Source organism: Arvicanthis niloticus, chromosome X (genome assembly GCF_011762505.2).
Source record: "Arvicanthis niloticus isolate mArvNil1 chromosome X, mArvNil1.pat.X, whole genome shotgun sequence".
Classification (NCBI taxonomy): domain Eukaryota; kingdom Metazoa; phylum Chordata; class Mammalia; order Rodentia; family Muridae; genus Arvicanthis; species Arvicanthis niloticus.
Window position 1 is genome coordinate 19,275,037 of NC_047679.1, and position 15,982 is coordinate 19,291,018.

Below are 15,982 nucleotides of genomic sequence, written 5' to 3' on the forward strand. Positions count from 1 at the left end.
ACAGCTAAATAGAGACAGATGGACAGATAGACAGATGGACAGATAGGCAGGCAGATGAACAGAAACAGATAGGACAGACAAATGGACAGCTAGATGGACTGATGGACAGGTGGACTGACACAGGCAGATGGACAGACAGATGGACACATAGACACACAGACATGAACAGAGACTGATATACAGATAGATGGACAGGCAGATGAACAGAGACAGACAAAGACAGGACAGACAGATGGACAGATAGATGGACTGGTGGACAGGTAGACAGACACACACAGATGAACAGAGACATGGATAGAAACAGATGGGCAGACATGGATAGATAGACAGACAAATGAACAGAGACAGATGAACAGATAGATGGACTGATGGAGAGGTGGACAGACAGACACAGGCAAATGGACAGACAAATGAACAGACAGATGGACAGGTAGACAGACAGATGGACAGGCAGATGAACAGAGACAGACAGAAAGAGAACAGACAGATGGACAGATAGATGGACTGATGGACAAGTGGACAGACAGACACAGGCAGACGGACAGACAGATGAACAGACAAATGGACAGGACAGGTGGACAGATGGACAGGTAGACAGACAAACAGCTGAATAGAGACAGATGGACAGATAGACAGATGGACAGATGGGCAGGCAGATGAAAAGAGACAGAAAGACAGGACAGACAGATGGACAAATAGATGGACAGATGGACAGGTTAACAGACCGATGAACAGAGACAGATGACAGACAGACAGACATGAACAGAGACAGACAGACAGGCTGATGGATAGACTGATGGATAGAGACAGATAAACAGACAGGCAGACAGATGGACAAACAAAAGGACTGACAGACATGGAGACAGAGACAGACAGATGGACAGGAAGACAGATGAACAGAGACAGACAGACAGATGGCCATACAGATGAACAAAGACAGAAAAGACTGTCAGATCAAGAGACAGAAAGACAGACAGAAGGACAGACAGGTAGACAGATGGATGGACAGAGACAGAAGATGGATGGACAGATGGACAGACAGAGACAGAGGATAGATGGATGGACAAACAGATGGATGGACAGACAGACAGACAAGACAAAGACAGAAGAACAGACTGACAGATGGACATACAAAGACAGACAGACAGATGAACAGAGACATAAGTACAGACAGATGGACAGATTGACAGACTGATAGACTGCTGGACAGATGGACAGACGGACAGAGACAGACAGGCAGATGGACAGATAGGGACATACAGACAGAACAGACAGATGGGCAGACAGACTGACAGGTGACAGACATAGACAAAAGGATAGACACATGAACAGAAAGAAATAAGCAGACATACACACAACACACAAATCAAAAAAACAAGAAAACAAAGAAAAAGTCTAAAAGTAAAACTTATAAATTCAACTTTGAAAGAAAAAAAGAAGTAATCTGAAAGTCAGGTGGGAAGGAATGGGAGGATTGATGAGGTGGTAAGGGAAGGAGCTAAGAAAAGATGTCTGAGTGAAAAATACATTGCATAAAGTTCTAAAGAAATTAATAAAACATTTTAAAATTCATTGAACAGTTACTCAGTTATTCTAAATATTCTCTTACTAGTCAAAAATAAAAATTCTGAAGAATTTTCCTACAATATTCAGTTTCTTAATTTTTTAAAAAATTACTGAGACATGTGCTTTAATACTTAAAACATTTCACAGTTATTATAAACCAAACACATTACTATTAATTAAGAGTGACTAACCCTGAGTTCAACTCTTAATATGTTTGGGCAGAAAACAGTGTAGTTGGATATTAACATATGGTATCTTACCCTGAGCAGAGAGAAAAACCTCACTGGTCTTAGTTATACCAATAACATTTTTTCAAAGAAAAAAAATCACATATATTGGATCTATCCTCCCTTCATCTTTGCAACCTCCTTCCCGAAATAAAAAATACACAAACAAACAAAACAAAACAAAAACTTGCCACTCATCTGTCATTAGATGGGGTGGGTGTAGGGATGATGCCCTCTCCCTGCCCTCTCTCTACTTTTGATTGTTGGGAGAGCTATTCATGTCCCCATCCCCCATCACTGGCTGTAGCACTCTGGGAAATCAGACCCTGCACCTCGCCTGGGCAACACAATTTAGCTGGTCCTTATAGAAGGTGAGCTGGCAGCAGAAGAGTTGACTCCGCCTCCTGCTGATGTCAGCATTGGGTGTCCTAGCTGAAGCAGTGCTTCCTGGTGGTGAAGATAAGGGAGGGCCAGAGTGCTGACCAGCTCAGCTCAGGCCCAGATCCAGAGCTCTGAGTTGGCCACCCTAAAATCTATATCATCTGTAAATGTTTGGGATGTATGAAATGGCCAGTCCTGCTGATCCGAAGCTACAGGATCTACATGACACAGGACAACTACAGGATGACTGAAAGTCTCAGTCAGAATCCAATATAAATGGTGTCACAAAACTAGAGATCTCAAACCAGACCAATGACTCATTGTAATGAACATTTACGAATGAAGATGCATAGACAGAGAAATATACTGTGGGAAACACTGTGACATTAGTGTCCAAGATGAGGTGTTTTGTAGGTTTTTGTTTTGTTTGTTTGTGTATTTTTTTATTTCGGGAAAGAGGTTGCAAAGATGAAGGGAGGATATGAGGAGACAGGGAGATAAGCAGGACTGAAGTACATGATATGAAACAAGGAATCAATAAAATGTTTAAAAAATAAGAAAGAATGAAGAGTAAAAAGAAAAAAAACTCTTAAAAATCTCACAACTCAAGTAGATTTAGTAGATAAGCCACTAAATCAGTGTGACAGTCTCTCTATTAATCAACACATCTTCTCTCTCCTCTTGCAAATCTCCTGCTTACAGAGTTCTGGGTTGCACTACCCAGAAGCCCCCCTTTTCATTTGTATGTACAACTTGGATGAGGATGTGCAATTGCAATATCTTTGCACAAGTTCCTGAAGTTGAAAAGAAGATCAGGGACATTGTTTCCCAATGGCAGAGTGGATATGAGGTTTCATGAAGTCTCCTTTAGAGGACTCCAGGAAGCATCTGATTTGGCCGTGGGCAGCAGGTCATCATGACATCATATACTGGAGTGATAAACTCTTGGCCTGTATTCCCAGCCCTGTCAGGGATCACATAAGCTTCTCACTTCCTTTTTCTTTGTGGGTCCTTTGACTGACTTGTTTATTTGTTAAGAGCTAATCAATAGATTTTTGAATATTTGCCCTGCACTGCCCCCCGAATGTGTGTGTGTATGTGTGTGTGAGAGAGAGAAAGAGAAAGAGAGAGAGAGACATACATATATACATACAGAGAGAGAGAGAGAGAGAGAGAGAGAGAGAGAGAGAGAGAGAGAACTCATGCCCACGTGGAAACCAGAATTTGATATCAGGTGTTGTCGTCTATTGCTCTCTACCTTATTTGAGACAGGATCTTTCACTAAATCCAGATTCTGATTTAGACTTTTTGGCCAGTGGTCTCTGGGGAATACTCTTGTCTGTGTTCTCTCATCTCCATACTAGGGTTACAGGCATGTGCAACCGATGTGTGGCTTTACATGGATGCTGAGGATCCTAACTCATGGTCCTGATGCATGCATGTCAGGTACTTTGCCAACTAAACCATCTTCCTAGGCCCATGAAATGCATTTTGCAACCTGTGAAGATGTATTCAACAGCTTAGCAGACACTATTTTCATTTTATAGATAACACGGAATATCAAGTTGCATCCCCAAATAACAATGACTCTATTGTTCCCTTCTTGATGCTGCATACAAGTTTTAAGTAAAAAAAAAAAAAAAAAAAAAAAAAACCCTCTAATGTTTATTTCTCACTTGAACCTCTATTGAACCCTTTAAAATAGCTGTAGCAGTGAGGGATGACTTCATTCAGAAAAACAGAAATTTAAAATTAGAAAAATTCAAAATCTAATGCTGTTCTCCTGACTCTTACTGTACGAATATTGGTACACATCCACTATTACTGCCTTAGTTAACACTGTTTCATTAACACCAATTATGTGTTAACATCATTTGAGAGCAAGAAAATAACCAAGTGTGTGGTCCATTAAGCAAAGAAAATACCATTAATTTATCATTAATCTGTGAAACTGTATACATATGTTCATTGAGCTTGAAAGGTGAAGGTAGCATGTAATTTTACATTAAGTTATACAGTGTGACATGGAGAAATTAAAAAGTACACAAATTGTGTTTCTCAGAGTAATGCTAGCATGCTCTAATACATGGATCATGATGTAACATGTTAATTAAAAGTCAAGCACATATTTCATAAAAAATACATGTGATACTAACTGTTGTAAGTCAAGGTATCACAGGTATTTAATTGTAAGGGACCTACCCGATTTTGCTGTTACCTTCTATGAAATGTGAAACTACTGTTTACATAATATATATATATATATATATATATATATATATATATATATATATATTAATGGATACAATCCGGTTTGCATGCAAAGACTCAATGTATGGCAATTAATTATAGATTTTCTTTTTTTCCACATGAGTTAGTTTGGACATCTGGAGGGTGTTTTAAAGGTAATGCTGATCTGTGTTTATGTAACTCAAGTGGTCTGGGAGAATTTTCCACACTATTCATTAATGGCAATGAGATCATAACGATCATGTATCATTTATTACAAATAATTATTAATGAGATTATAATCATTTAGACACCAGATTTCAAAATATCAGATTAATACAGCACACCAATTATCTAGAAATGTTTTCTTTTCTGCACATGAATTCTATTTCCTTTTGTGCTTTTATCTTGCCCTAACACAGCTAAAAGTTTCAAATGCCAGTCTGGGGAAATGGTTCATTTGGTTCAGAGACCTAAAGCTTGATCATCCAGATTCGATGTAAAAAGCTAGGTAGGACAGTGAAGCTATACTCAAATTTTCAACAAGACTGCACAGTTTCAATAAGACTAAACATCACAGCACATGTGGGGGAAATCTCATGGGGCCCCACACATAAATAAAATACTATAAGTAAAATTAACTTCTGGAAGAGGGAAAACAAATCTTCTCCATGGATGAGCCACCTGATTGGTCATCTAATGCCAAATGGTCAGCCCTAGAAACATACAGGTAGCAACACTGACCAGACTCAGCAGGTTATATTTATATACATACATTTACTTATATGTATACGTAACCACAATGGTTAAAATTAGTCAAAAAAGAAGAGGTCTCATGAATATGGGAGAAAGGTGGCAGACATGGAAGATGTAGAAAGGAGGATATTGAAGAAAGAATGAAGCAATTGTATTTTAATTAAAATTTTGAAAAGAGCAAAGGAGAAAATAGTTAATTGTGGTGGTATGTGCCTATAATCCCAGCACTGGGGAAATAGAGAGAAAGGGATCCCTGGTGGCCAGCCAATCTAACTGAATGCTTAAAGTCCACATTCAATGAGAGACTGCGTCTCAAAATAATAAGGTGGAGAGAAATTTAGAAAGCAGGTGGCTTCTATATGTATACACATAAAGGTGCATAGTCACATTTCAAGTGTCAATGAATTCTACAGCCTTGGAAGAAGTAGGTTTTGTTTTCTGCACTCTTGACAGAATGTTAGAACATGGAAATTGTCTAGGCAAGGAGAATTAGGAGGCCAATAAAGGATAAAAAATTATTTGCTAGGCTAATGTAGATACTATTATTAAGAGAGTAGGGAGAGCCACTCAATGCAAGCTTACTTCTGAGATTTGGGTAGATTGGTATCCAGCTATGTGCACTTTGTACACATTGCATTATTTGCATAAATTTGCATTAAAATTTCTTTTTAGTAAAATTTTAGCCACTGTCACCACTCTCATCTTCCTCCTTCTTCACAACTTCTCTTCTCACTTTCATGCCAGTCATATCTCAATGTATACTACTTTGTGCTCTAAAGAATAATTATAACATTTGAAAATTCTATCACCCTTTAGTTAGTAATGACATACTATGGGAGTTAAAAGCACAGATCAACAAACTACAATCCAGGGGTCAACTCTTGTCCCTTGCCTGTTTTCACAAATGAAATTCTATGAGCACTCACCCATACCCATTTACATATGCATTGTCTGTGGCTGAAGTCCTATTATAATAGCCTCGGGTGATTACTTGGGACAAAAATGTCCAGGCCTATAAAATCAAGACATTAACTTTCTTGTCCTTCATTTGTGGGTTCCTAGTTAAAAGTTAGAGCCCTGACCACAAAATGTGTAACTACCAACTATAAGTTTTATGACTTTGGGCCCACGTCTAAGTCACCTCATCTACCAAAGGAGAATGAGATTATCCATATATTTTCTTTTGGCCTTGAACTCACTGTATACCTGAGGATGACCTTGAACTCTAGCTTGAGATTACAGGCCTGCACTACCACGTTAGATTTCTGCAGTGTTAGGAACATATACATAGGACAGAAATAGATCCAACCTGTAGCTTAAAGTGTAAACCCAGTTGAAATGAATCCTTATCAGCTACCAACAAATATATGTTTGCTAGCATTAATAAATGGTTGCTATTGAAGTCACACTGATTTTAGTGTTATGCAGCATTATTGTAGAGGTAGGTTTGGTTCTTCAGAATGGATGCTGGTTATGAATTCATATCTTTGACAAGGTACACAGTAGCATGTGCCTTTTTACAGTTGCAGGAAAATATACAGAAGTTGCCTACCATGTGCTTCCACTTATGACCACTTCCCAGTAATGACGGCCACTATCAATGAACACATTTCCGGCCACTCCATAGCTCCCTTGGCTAGTGAAGCGTTCAGGTGTATGACTCTTTTTGGATGATGACTCATCACGTTCCACAGTCAGGTTGTCGTGGGACACCTTCAGTTTTCGATGAGCAGATTTGGGATCCAGCTTAAATGGCTGACCTAGAAATAAGTTCACAAAAGAAAAAAGAAGTGAAAGAACACAGTTTATTGGAAACAACAAATAGTTTATCCTTATAGTCAGATTTAAAGTCTAAAACAAGGACTGAAGAGATAGCTTAGTGGTTAAGAGCAATCACTACTCATCCAGAGGACCCAGGTTTGATTCCCATCACCCACATGGAAGTTCACAACTATCTATAACTTCAGTTCTAGTGGATCTAATTTCTTGTAACATCTTTAAGCATCAGGCGTGCACATGGTACATAGCGATACATGCAAGCAAAATACCTATGTACATGAAACACAAATAAAATGTGTGTGTGTGGGGGGGGGAGGCGTCTAAAACAAGCCTTACTACCTGAGTTATACTTCTACTGCAGAAGAGTATCTTAAATTCTAATAGCAATTTAAGGCTTATAAACAATGTTTTCAAAGGCATTTACTTATTGACAATGTATATGATGTTCAAGATATACTTAAGCAGCAACAACTCTGTGTATAGTGCTAGGAGCAGTAGTGCCTAATTAGAGTGTGGCTATGCTTGCTTGAGTTTCTGCTTAAGAGAGGGGTCCAGTGTGGCTCTATAACAACAAAAGAATAGGCAAAGAACAACCAAAACTCTGAGAGATCCCAGCACAGATACATTCTTGCTGAAGAACATCCTGGAAAGGAGGAGAAAAAATGAACACCTTATTTTTAAGGACTGCCATATTTAATTGGGCCTACAATACACCTGTGCTACATAGACTCTGGGGCAGAGAACAAACAAATCAAGATTTCATGTCTTAATGTACAACATTCTAAACATTTAAAGACATCATTCTGAGCTTGAGAAAAGTAAAAGCATGACTTTAGGCACTTAGAGTAACTAAACATTTAAAATTTGTTCAGCTCACAAAAGCAGGGGAAAATGACAGTAATTTTTGTGTTTTATATAAACATAGAGAAGGAAGGAATATGTTTGGTGGAGGTGAGGTAGGGTGTAAGAGAAGTCAAGGGCAGGGATGCTGAGGCATCTATTCTCCATGAGGTACCAGCCACAGGATGGTATAGTACAGAACAGAGTTTATTTAGAGCATGGGAGGGGAGTTGAGAGGGTAATAGAGACAGAGAAAGGCAGAGAGAGAGAGAGAAAGATAAAGAGATTGGGGGGAGAAGACAAGAGAAGAGAAGGGGAGGGGAGGGGAGAAGAGGATGGTCATGAGCCATGAGCATGTGGAGAGAGAGGGAGAGGGGGTTGGAGAAAGTGGGGGAGCAGTAGCAAGAAGAAAAGAGAAGAGCACAAAAGCAAGAGGTAGGGGCAAGCAACCCCTTTTATATTGAGTCAGGCACACCTGGATCTTGCCTGGTAACTGTGGAGTGAAGCCTAGACTAAATGCCAAAAGTAATGCCTAAGTTTTCTATTTCTGGATTTAATATACATAATAAACAAAGTTCTCTTTAAAAATAAACTTGTGTTTTGAAATGCTCACCACTAAAATTCCCAACAGTTACTTATGGATATTCGATGTAGGTGCTACATCTTTGTCAATTCAGTATTGGCTCTGAGTACTGCCTATTGTTTGTCACCACATAGGGTACAAGATATTTAAGGGCTGAAAACATGTCATCATTTGGTAGATATACCACACTGTCCAACTTTATAGCAAGGTTGCAATTGGGAGATGCTTTCTGTCCATATGCAGTTCCCAGATAATTTTATGGAAAAAAAGCCTAATAAATATGACTGCAAGCAATACGTGTTTGGTCTATAGACATCAGCATTATATGGTCACTCAAATAGGGATGGTACTGCTTGGCTCAAAACATAACATCAGAACTTCAAATTTTTTGCCTTTAGGTCACTGACCAGCACACTTTTTCTGTAAACAAGAAAGGAAATAGATGTTTTCAGCTATGTAGGCTATGTGGTTTCTTTTGTGAATCTGTCATTGCAGTGAGGAAGTAGTCACAAATTGATAAATGACCATTCCTTGGTGTATGAAAATAAAACTTTATTTTTAAATGTATTTAGTCACATTTGGCCCTTGAACTATAGTTTGCTGATCCTTGTTTTGTATATCTGTAGATATCAAAGGAAAAAAAGCTAGTTGACACACCAATGTGGATTGAAGAATTCTCATAAGGCTTCACACTTAGAAGAGGAGCCACATGCAAATTTATGGTTCCTGAGAAAAAAAGAATCAGTCTTCTGTGGGGACAAGTCTTCTGATAGGTTAGCCAATCTGAAGAGGTCACCTTAAACACATATGACTAACAGTAAATGATCTCAGAATGTGGTATTTATAAATGTGTGTGTGTGTGTGTGTGTGTGTGTAAGACATAATTAAAGAATTACTGGCTATGAATTTGAGAGGAGATAGGAGGGATGTAGAAGAATTGCGAGGAGAAAAGGGAAAGGAAAAATGATGTAAATACAGTAATAATATCTGAAATTCTCAAAGGAATATTTTGCTATATTTGTATCTTATTGAAACCTTGAGTGTTCTATGGATGTTTGAAGATCTTATAAATTCTTAAATCAATTTCTAAATGCATCATTTTGATGTTATGATAAACTTAAACTTCCAACGTATAGAAATTATACATTAATATAAAACCGATGTCTGCACACTAAACATAAAGAAAATTTAAAAGAATAAAAGAATATAAGCCTGATTTAAAAGAACAAAACTTCAAGGCCAGAAAAGGTAGCAGGGATTGTCAGAGCCTGTCAAACCTAATGGATTATACCTATAGTTTAAATTTTAAAGCTTAAATTTAACTTGTCTTTTATAAAGATTTATTTATTTATTTATTTATTTATTTATTTATTTATTTAATGTACCACCATCCCTGTCTTCAGATACACCAGAAGAAGGCATCAAATCCCATTATAGATGGTTGTGAGCCACCATGTGGTTGCTGACATGTGAACTCAGGACCTCTGGAAGAGCAGTCACTGCTCTTAACCGCTGAGCCATCTCTCCAGCCTTTAACTTGTCTTATAAAAATAAAAATACAATTCTCAAGGGACATTCATGCCAGCAACTGTTAGGGATAAGATTTCTTAAAATATTCCAATGTTTTAAAGGTGAGAGACAAACATGAATAAAAATAATTTGACAGCAATGGGCAGATCAGGAAAAAAAATCATCTTGGAGCTAACCATTTACATAGGCCTGAGCGCTGTGTGGCCTCTTGCCAGTGATGAATAGCAGAATGTTCAGAAAGATGAGGTTTGTAATGGAGAAAAACTCCTTGCAGTGTCCTGCTTGCCTTCACTCCTCCTCTCAGCCACTCATCCACACAGCAAGGGCTTCCCAGCTTTACCGGGAACTAAGCCCTGTATTGAACCAATTCTGTCTGGGCCACAGATGCCTTTCCCAAACAAACTACTGTCCATTCTTACCAACTTTCAGGCTTTGGCTTCAATGAAGACAAATTAGCTTAAGAAGGAAATTAATTGTGTTACTAAAGAACTTAAGTCATCAGACCATTTGTAGACAACATGACCTTATCCTGGCTACTGTTTTTTTGGTTGGACACTTCTTATAATAATTTCTGGTTATATTCCCTAGCTGAAAGCTTTTCTTATTTTAATCTATGTACTACATCACAATGCAACAAAGCTTTATGTATCACAAATCCTCATCCAGCCTCTAACATATAAACCTCTCAACCTATCTCCCCTCAATATCCCCCCCCCCAAAAAAACCCAACTGCCTCATGACCCATAATGAGCTTACCACCTGGTTTTGTTTGTTTTTATTTTGTGATGCTGGAGATTGGAACATTGGAATGATTCTAGCCAATCATTCAACCACTTAGTTATATCCTGAGTTATATCTGACAGGGTCTCACTAAATTGCTCAAGCTGGTCTTGAACTCACTCTGTAGAGTAAGTTGGCTTGAATTTAGAATCTTCCTGTAGGTAGTAGAACAAGGTTGGCTAGTTTTTATTTTTTTAAAAACGTGTGTGTGTGTGTGCATGTGTATGTGTGTGTGTGTGTGTGTGTGTGTGTGTGTACAGGTACTCATTCACATGCTCATGTGTGTATATTACTGGGTTTTATCCTACTAAACAGTCTAAGCTGGACTGAATTTGGGTCCTGCTTCACTATTCTGAGTGCTGGGATTAGAGGTATGCATCAGTGTGCCTAGCTTTACTCTGTGGTTATTGTCTCTAACTTCCTGGTATAGTTATCCTCTCAATTTTTTATTTTTATCATGTTGATTACATTTCTGTTCCATAGACATAATGAGCTTTTCCTTGGGCCTTTGCACATGCTTTTTCCTTGTTGTGGAACACTTTATTTCCTCACATCCTCTAATGCTTATCGCACCCTGAAAAGCCACCATGGCTATGAATGGTGATGTTCTGTTGAATATCCAGAACTTTCATGGGTTACTTCCATTATAAACTTCAGAAATGTAATGATAACTATGACTTAGTATTCTGTCTTCTCCAAAAGTCTACAAATTCCTTGAGAGAAGAACATCTGAAGAAGTTGAATGTTGTCACAATATCCTCAGCCCATTGTGTAGCATCTAAAATTTACTAGGAACTCCAACATTTTTGAAAGACCAAATGCATGCTCAAGTATAAATAAAAAGCTGTTGAGATGAGTGTGCATGCAGTCATTTCCATGTGGTATATGGCTGTAACAAAGCATGGCATAGTATTATAATTCTGTTCTCAAAATTGTTTCAAATTTATCTGTGTCACAGCTTCTAAATGTGGCCACATATTTCTATTTTTAAAATGAAGAACCAAAAACTTCGTTTAAAAATGAGATAAAGGTGGAGAACCACTAAATGTGATATGGGTTCTTAGCCTAGATCCTTCGATAGAAACTGAATGGTAGAGATAATGCTGTAGAATCTGAATAAGGCCTAGGGCGTAGGCAAGCAGAATTGTACCAATGTTAACTTCTTAGTTGTGGTAAATGTGTCAAGGTTATCTAAGATGTTAATACTAAGGGAAGCTGAGTAAAGGGTATACAGACTTCTCTGTAATGGCTATAGTTTTTCTGGGAACCTAAAATCATCACAAAATAAAATGGTTTTGTTTAAGAAAAAAATATATATTTGAGTCTTATAGCCATATAGAATCTCAGCTCTCTCATGCTTAATCCAGTGATATTCTTCTACCTTCTGCTTATCCTTAAGTTAACACATGTGTTACTATGCCCTGGGAAACAAGGATACAGTTAAGTGGGAGCTCCTTTTGAAAACTCCTTGTTTCTGTTGATTAGCAACCCCACAACTGGCACCATATTTATATAGCAAAATATTTCTAGATCAAAAGATGTAAAGAAAGAAGAGAGGATAAAACAAAACACATGTAGACAGAGACAGCGACAGCAAAAGGAAAATGACAGAACCATAAGGCACAGTCCTAGGCTACATCATTCTTTGTGGTGGGAGCTGTTCTGTATACCATAGATGTTTTGCTATGCCAGACTCCTGCTCATTTCATGCCAGCAGCATTCTCCCCTGTTGTGATAAACCAGAAAGATGTCTCTAGGCATTACTAAATCCTGCATGGGCTAGCATTGTAGGAGAAAAGACAGATTTGGCCCTTGATTGAGAATTACAGACCCAGACTTACATTTTGAACAGAATAAAGAATTTCTGAAGAAAGAGTTATGAACTTGTTTTTTTTTTTTTGTTTCTTTTTTTTTTTTTTTTTTTTTTTTTTTTTTTTTTTTTTTTTTGCTAAGGAAAAAATTCCATTCTACCATTTCCAGAGGCTTACTCTGTGTCAAGCTTTATAAGCACCTGTTCTGTTTCTCATAAGAACTTCTCCAGGATTGTTTTCTCAAGAAATAAGAGCAATGATATGCAGAGAAATCAATGGCCACATAGCCTAGAAGACAGGATCAACTTTAGAACCGAGCTGCTGGGAACCTTAGTATTTCACAGTGGCTCTTCATTTACTTTTCTGAGGCTGTCAGTGAGGCCCAAAACAGAAAAGGTGAAAGAAAGAGTAATGTTAGCCCAGAGGCAAGCAAGTGTGAGGTGACAGCTTAGCTGAGTTCATAGCACTTACTGTTTGTCTTCAACTTTCCAGGCTCACTGCTGCGGCTGCCGGCTTGGTTGATGGCCTTGACCATGAAGATATACTTGGTGCCACTTTGTAGGCCATGTACAGTGTAGTGGTTCTGCTTGATGTTGGGCACAATCATCCAGCTATCCGCCGAGTTACACAGACCTGCAAAGCCAACAAGACAGGCAATGTTTACAGAATTTTAGATTATTTGGACTTTCAACATTGGAAAATGAAGAGCTTTCTCACCTTTTATGTGGCATAACCAATAAAATAGTGCTTAGTGTGCTATCTATATGGAGAGTTCAGTCTGCATTATATAAGATCCCTTTGAGTGTTCCACTGGGACAAGCCACTGAAAATGCTTATATTGAAAACTCTGGTCTGTGTAAACAGGTACAGCAAAGGTGTCTTTTTTTCTGACTTCTTATGCTCTGAATATGCACACGATGTTTTATTAAGGATTATGAGGAAGAAACAAAAATGATCACTGATTGATCCCACTCTATCTTACCCTCTGCTGGATGACACTGGTCATTCAAGCTTGTTTCTCATGAACTAGGAGACCCACGTATGGTGTGGGTATGTGATTCATGTACCAACTAAAACCTAGCTTCAGTAATTCAGACACAGTTGATTGCATTTTGCCTCCTATATCTCTCCTGATCATACCTGAGACAAAGTGGTTTTGCAGCCGCTCCTTCTTTGGGTTTGGTTATATGACTTGTTAATTGAAAGCTTGAGCACAGATGTCAATGTACTTGTTCCAAGAGTAGGTTTGGGGATTTCTGTTGGTCCCTTGCCTCTCTGTTATTACCAGGAAAGCACCATTTTGAGGACAGTATTTTTTCAACAATGGAGACATGGAACTTGACACAAACTAGAGCCATTTTGGAAGAGGACATTTTAATTGAGAAAATGCCCCATTAGATTGGCCTATGGAAAAGTCTATGGGGGCATTTTTGACTGGTGGGAAAGGACAGCTCAGTGTGGGTGGGAACACCCTGGGGTCGGTGGTCCTGAGTAATATAAGCAGGATGACCAAGCCAGTGGTAGAGTTGTACTCCTTCATGGCTTTTGTATCAGCTCCTGTCCGTTCTAGGTTGACTTCCTGCCCTGACTTTCCTCAATGAACAGTAATGTGGAAGTATGAGTGAAATTAAACCCTTTCCTCTCCAAGTTGCTTTTTGCCGTGGTGTTTTATCAAAGTAGTAGTTAACTTTAACTGAGACAACAGCCTTATCATTGGGTCAAGGCAGAAACCAGCACAAATCACCCAACTCCGTTCAACTTCTAATAGAAGAGATACAAAAATGATCTCCAAGGAGGTCTATGATTCTATATTAATGTGGATTCAGAAGACGGAGCAGCATTACTTATGGGCAGCTTGCATCCCAGTGTGGACCCTGAGAAAATATCCATAGGATTTTTGACCAGCTGCATCCCTGGGATCACTGGTCCAGAGTGGAATAGGGTTGTTCATCTGGCTGTATTTTGCAGGATGTGGGCTGAGGATTTATGAGGCTTGGAGGAACATGTAGGAAAAAGGGAAGCCCATTTTGTTTTGCAGCTGACTGATGCTAGAAACTTCTTTTTGGTATCAGTCCCAACTTTCCTCTCTCCACTCATCAATCTCCACTCTAATACAACCTTTTCCCATTTCCCTGGTGACTAGGCTGTCATGAAGTTTCCTTTCTCAGTACTAGTCTCTGGGAAAGTGCCAGACCCCTTTACTTCCTGAGGTGCTCCAAACTCAACTCCCCCCTCTTTCCTTTTTGGTTCATTTGCAAGTCAAAGGGTTAGATCCTTTGATCTTGAGGCAACTTATACCTCACCCAACTCTCAAGAAACAGTTCCTTATTTTTGTGGTCTCACATCCCTGAGAATCTAATGAAACCTTTCTGTGAGAAGAAATCCACAGTACACATCTACACCAAGCCAAAAATATTCACATAGCATTGTGTGATAGTCATATGCTCCCTGAAGTCTGTCTTTGGATTATACTAAATGCTTCCTCCAACTTATAACTTAAAGATTACACCTGGAATTATGACAGATGGGAAAATTTTAAAACTGTTTTCAAAATTTATTTAGATTCTTTGTATCTTTTTTGGTGTATGTTCACATGTATGTATTGTACATGCTGTTTGTATGTGGATATGCAGGCCAGAGGTTAATATCAAGTAACTTCCCTGATTATTCTCTAGTTTATTTATAGAGACAGGATCTCTCCTTAACATTTCTGGATAGTTTGACCAGCTAGTTTATTCTTGGGATTTCCTATCTGCATCTTGAATGGTGGGATTACAGGTGGCCACAATGTCTTCTTGGTTTTATAAGTGGGTTCTGTAAATCCAACCACTGGTCTCCATACTTGAACAGTAAGCCTTTTATCCACTGAACCATCTCCCAGCTTCACAGGCTCTGGATCTTGAGAAAACAGTATTCTCATGTTCCCCTTTGAGTCATTTGGTCTCATGAATTTTTTGCCACTTCTTTTTATTTCTACCTGTGAACATTTTTTTAATCACAGGAACTTGAGACTTGAAAAATTAGCATAAAGCAAAGAAATAACTTGAGACTCATAGAACAGTTTGAATGTGCGAGACTATACATTTAATACTGATTAAAGTAAGTTAAAGACAGTATGCATGTCTCCTCTAATTGTTTGTAGCTCTGAGCCTTTTGTTTTCTCACTAACTCTCCTTTGAGTAAGAAGAAAACATCCCGAGTCACCAGAGATTCCCATATCAAGACAGGGTTAAATCCAATTGAGTTGTTGGCCAAAGGGTCCCATAGAAATCCCCTAAACAACCCAGGCAGTTGGCAAGATCATGAGTTACAGTCTGCACATGAACAGGAAAGCCCCATTGCTGATGACAATATCCACACAACTCACTGAACATGAAGCTGTTGAGCTTTGCCTATATAGAACCTGCATTCCTATGTTCTTATGTGTTTCATACTGGTAGGTTACTCTTCAGGCTACCAAGACAGAATTATTAAAAACATTACAGTCACAAAACCTCTCA

The 15,982-nt window shown here is 38.5% G+C and overlaps 1 protein-coding gene across 5 annotated transcripts in view; it reads right to left on the reverse strand.

Annotated features, from left to right (window-relative positions):
• The window catches only part of Mid1 (midline 1), a 339,419-nt gene that overhangs the window by 9,164 nt on the left and 314,273 nt on the right, over positions 1-15,982 (reverse strand). For all 5 annotated transcript variants that reach the window (XM_034484695.2, XM_076918926.1, XM_076918927.1 and 2 more), the window contains exons 8-9: positions 12,954-13,115; positions 6,712-6,919 (exon numbers count right to left, since the gene is read on the reverse strand). In XM_034484695.2, coding sequence (XP_034340586.1) covers positions 6,712-6,919; positions 12,954-13,115 — 370 coding nt within the window. The remainder of the gene's footprint in view (positions 1-6,711; positions 6,920-12,953; positions 13,116-15,982) is intronic.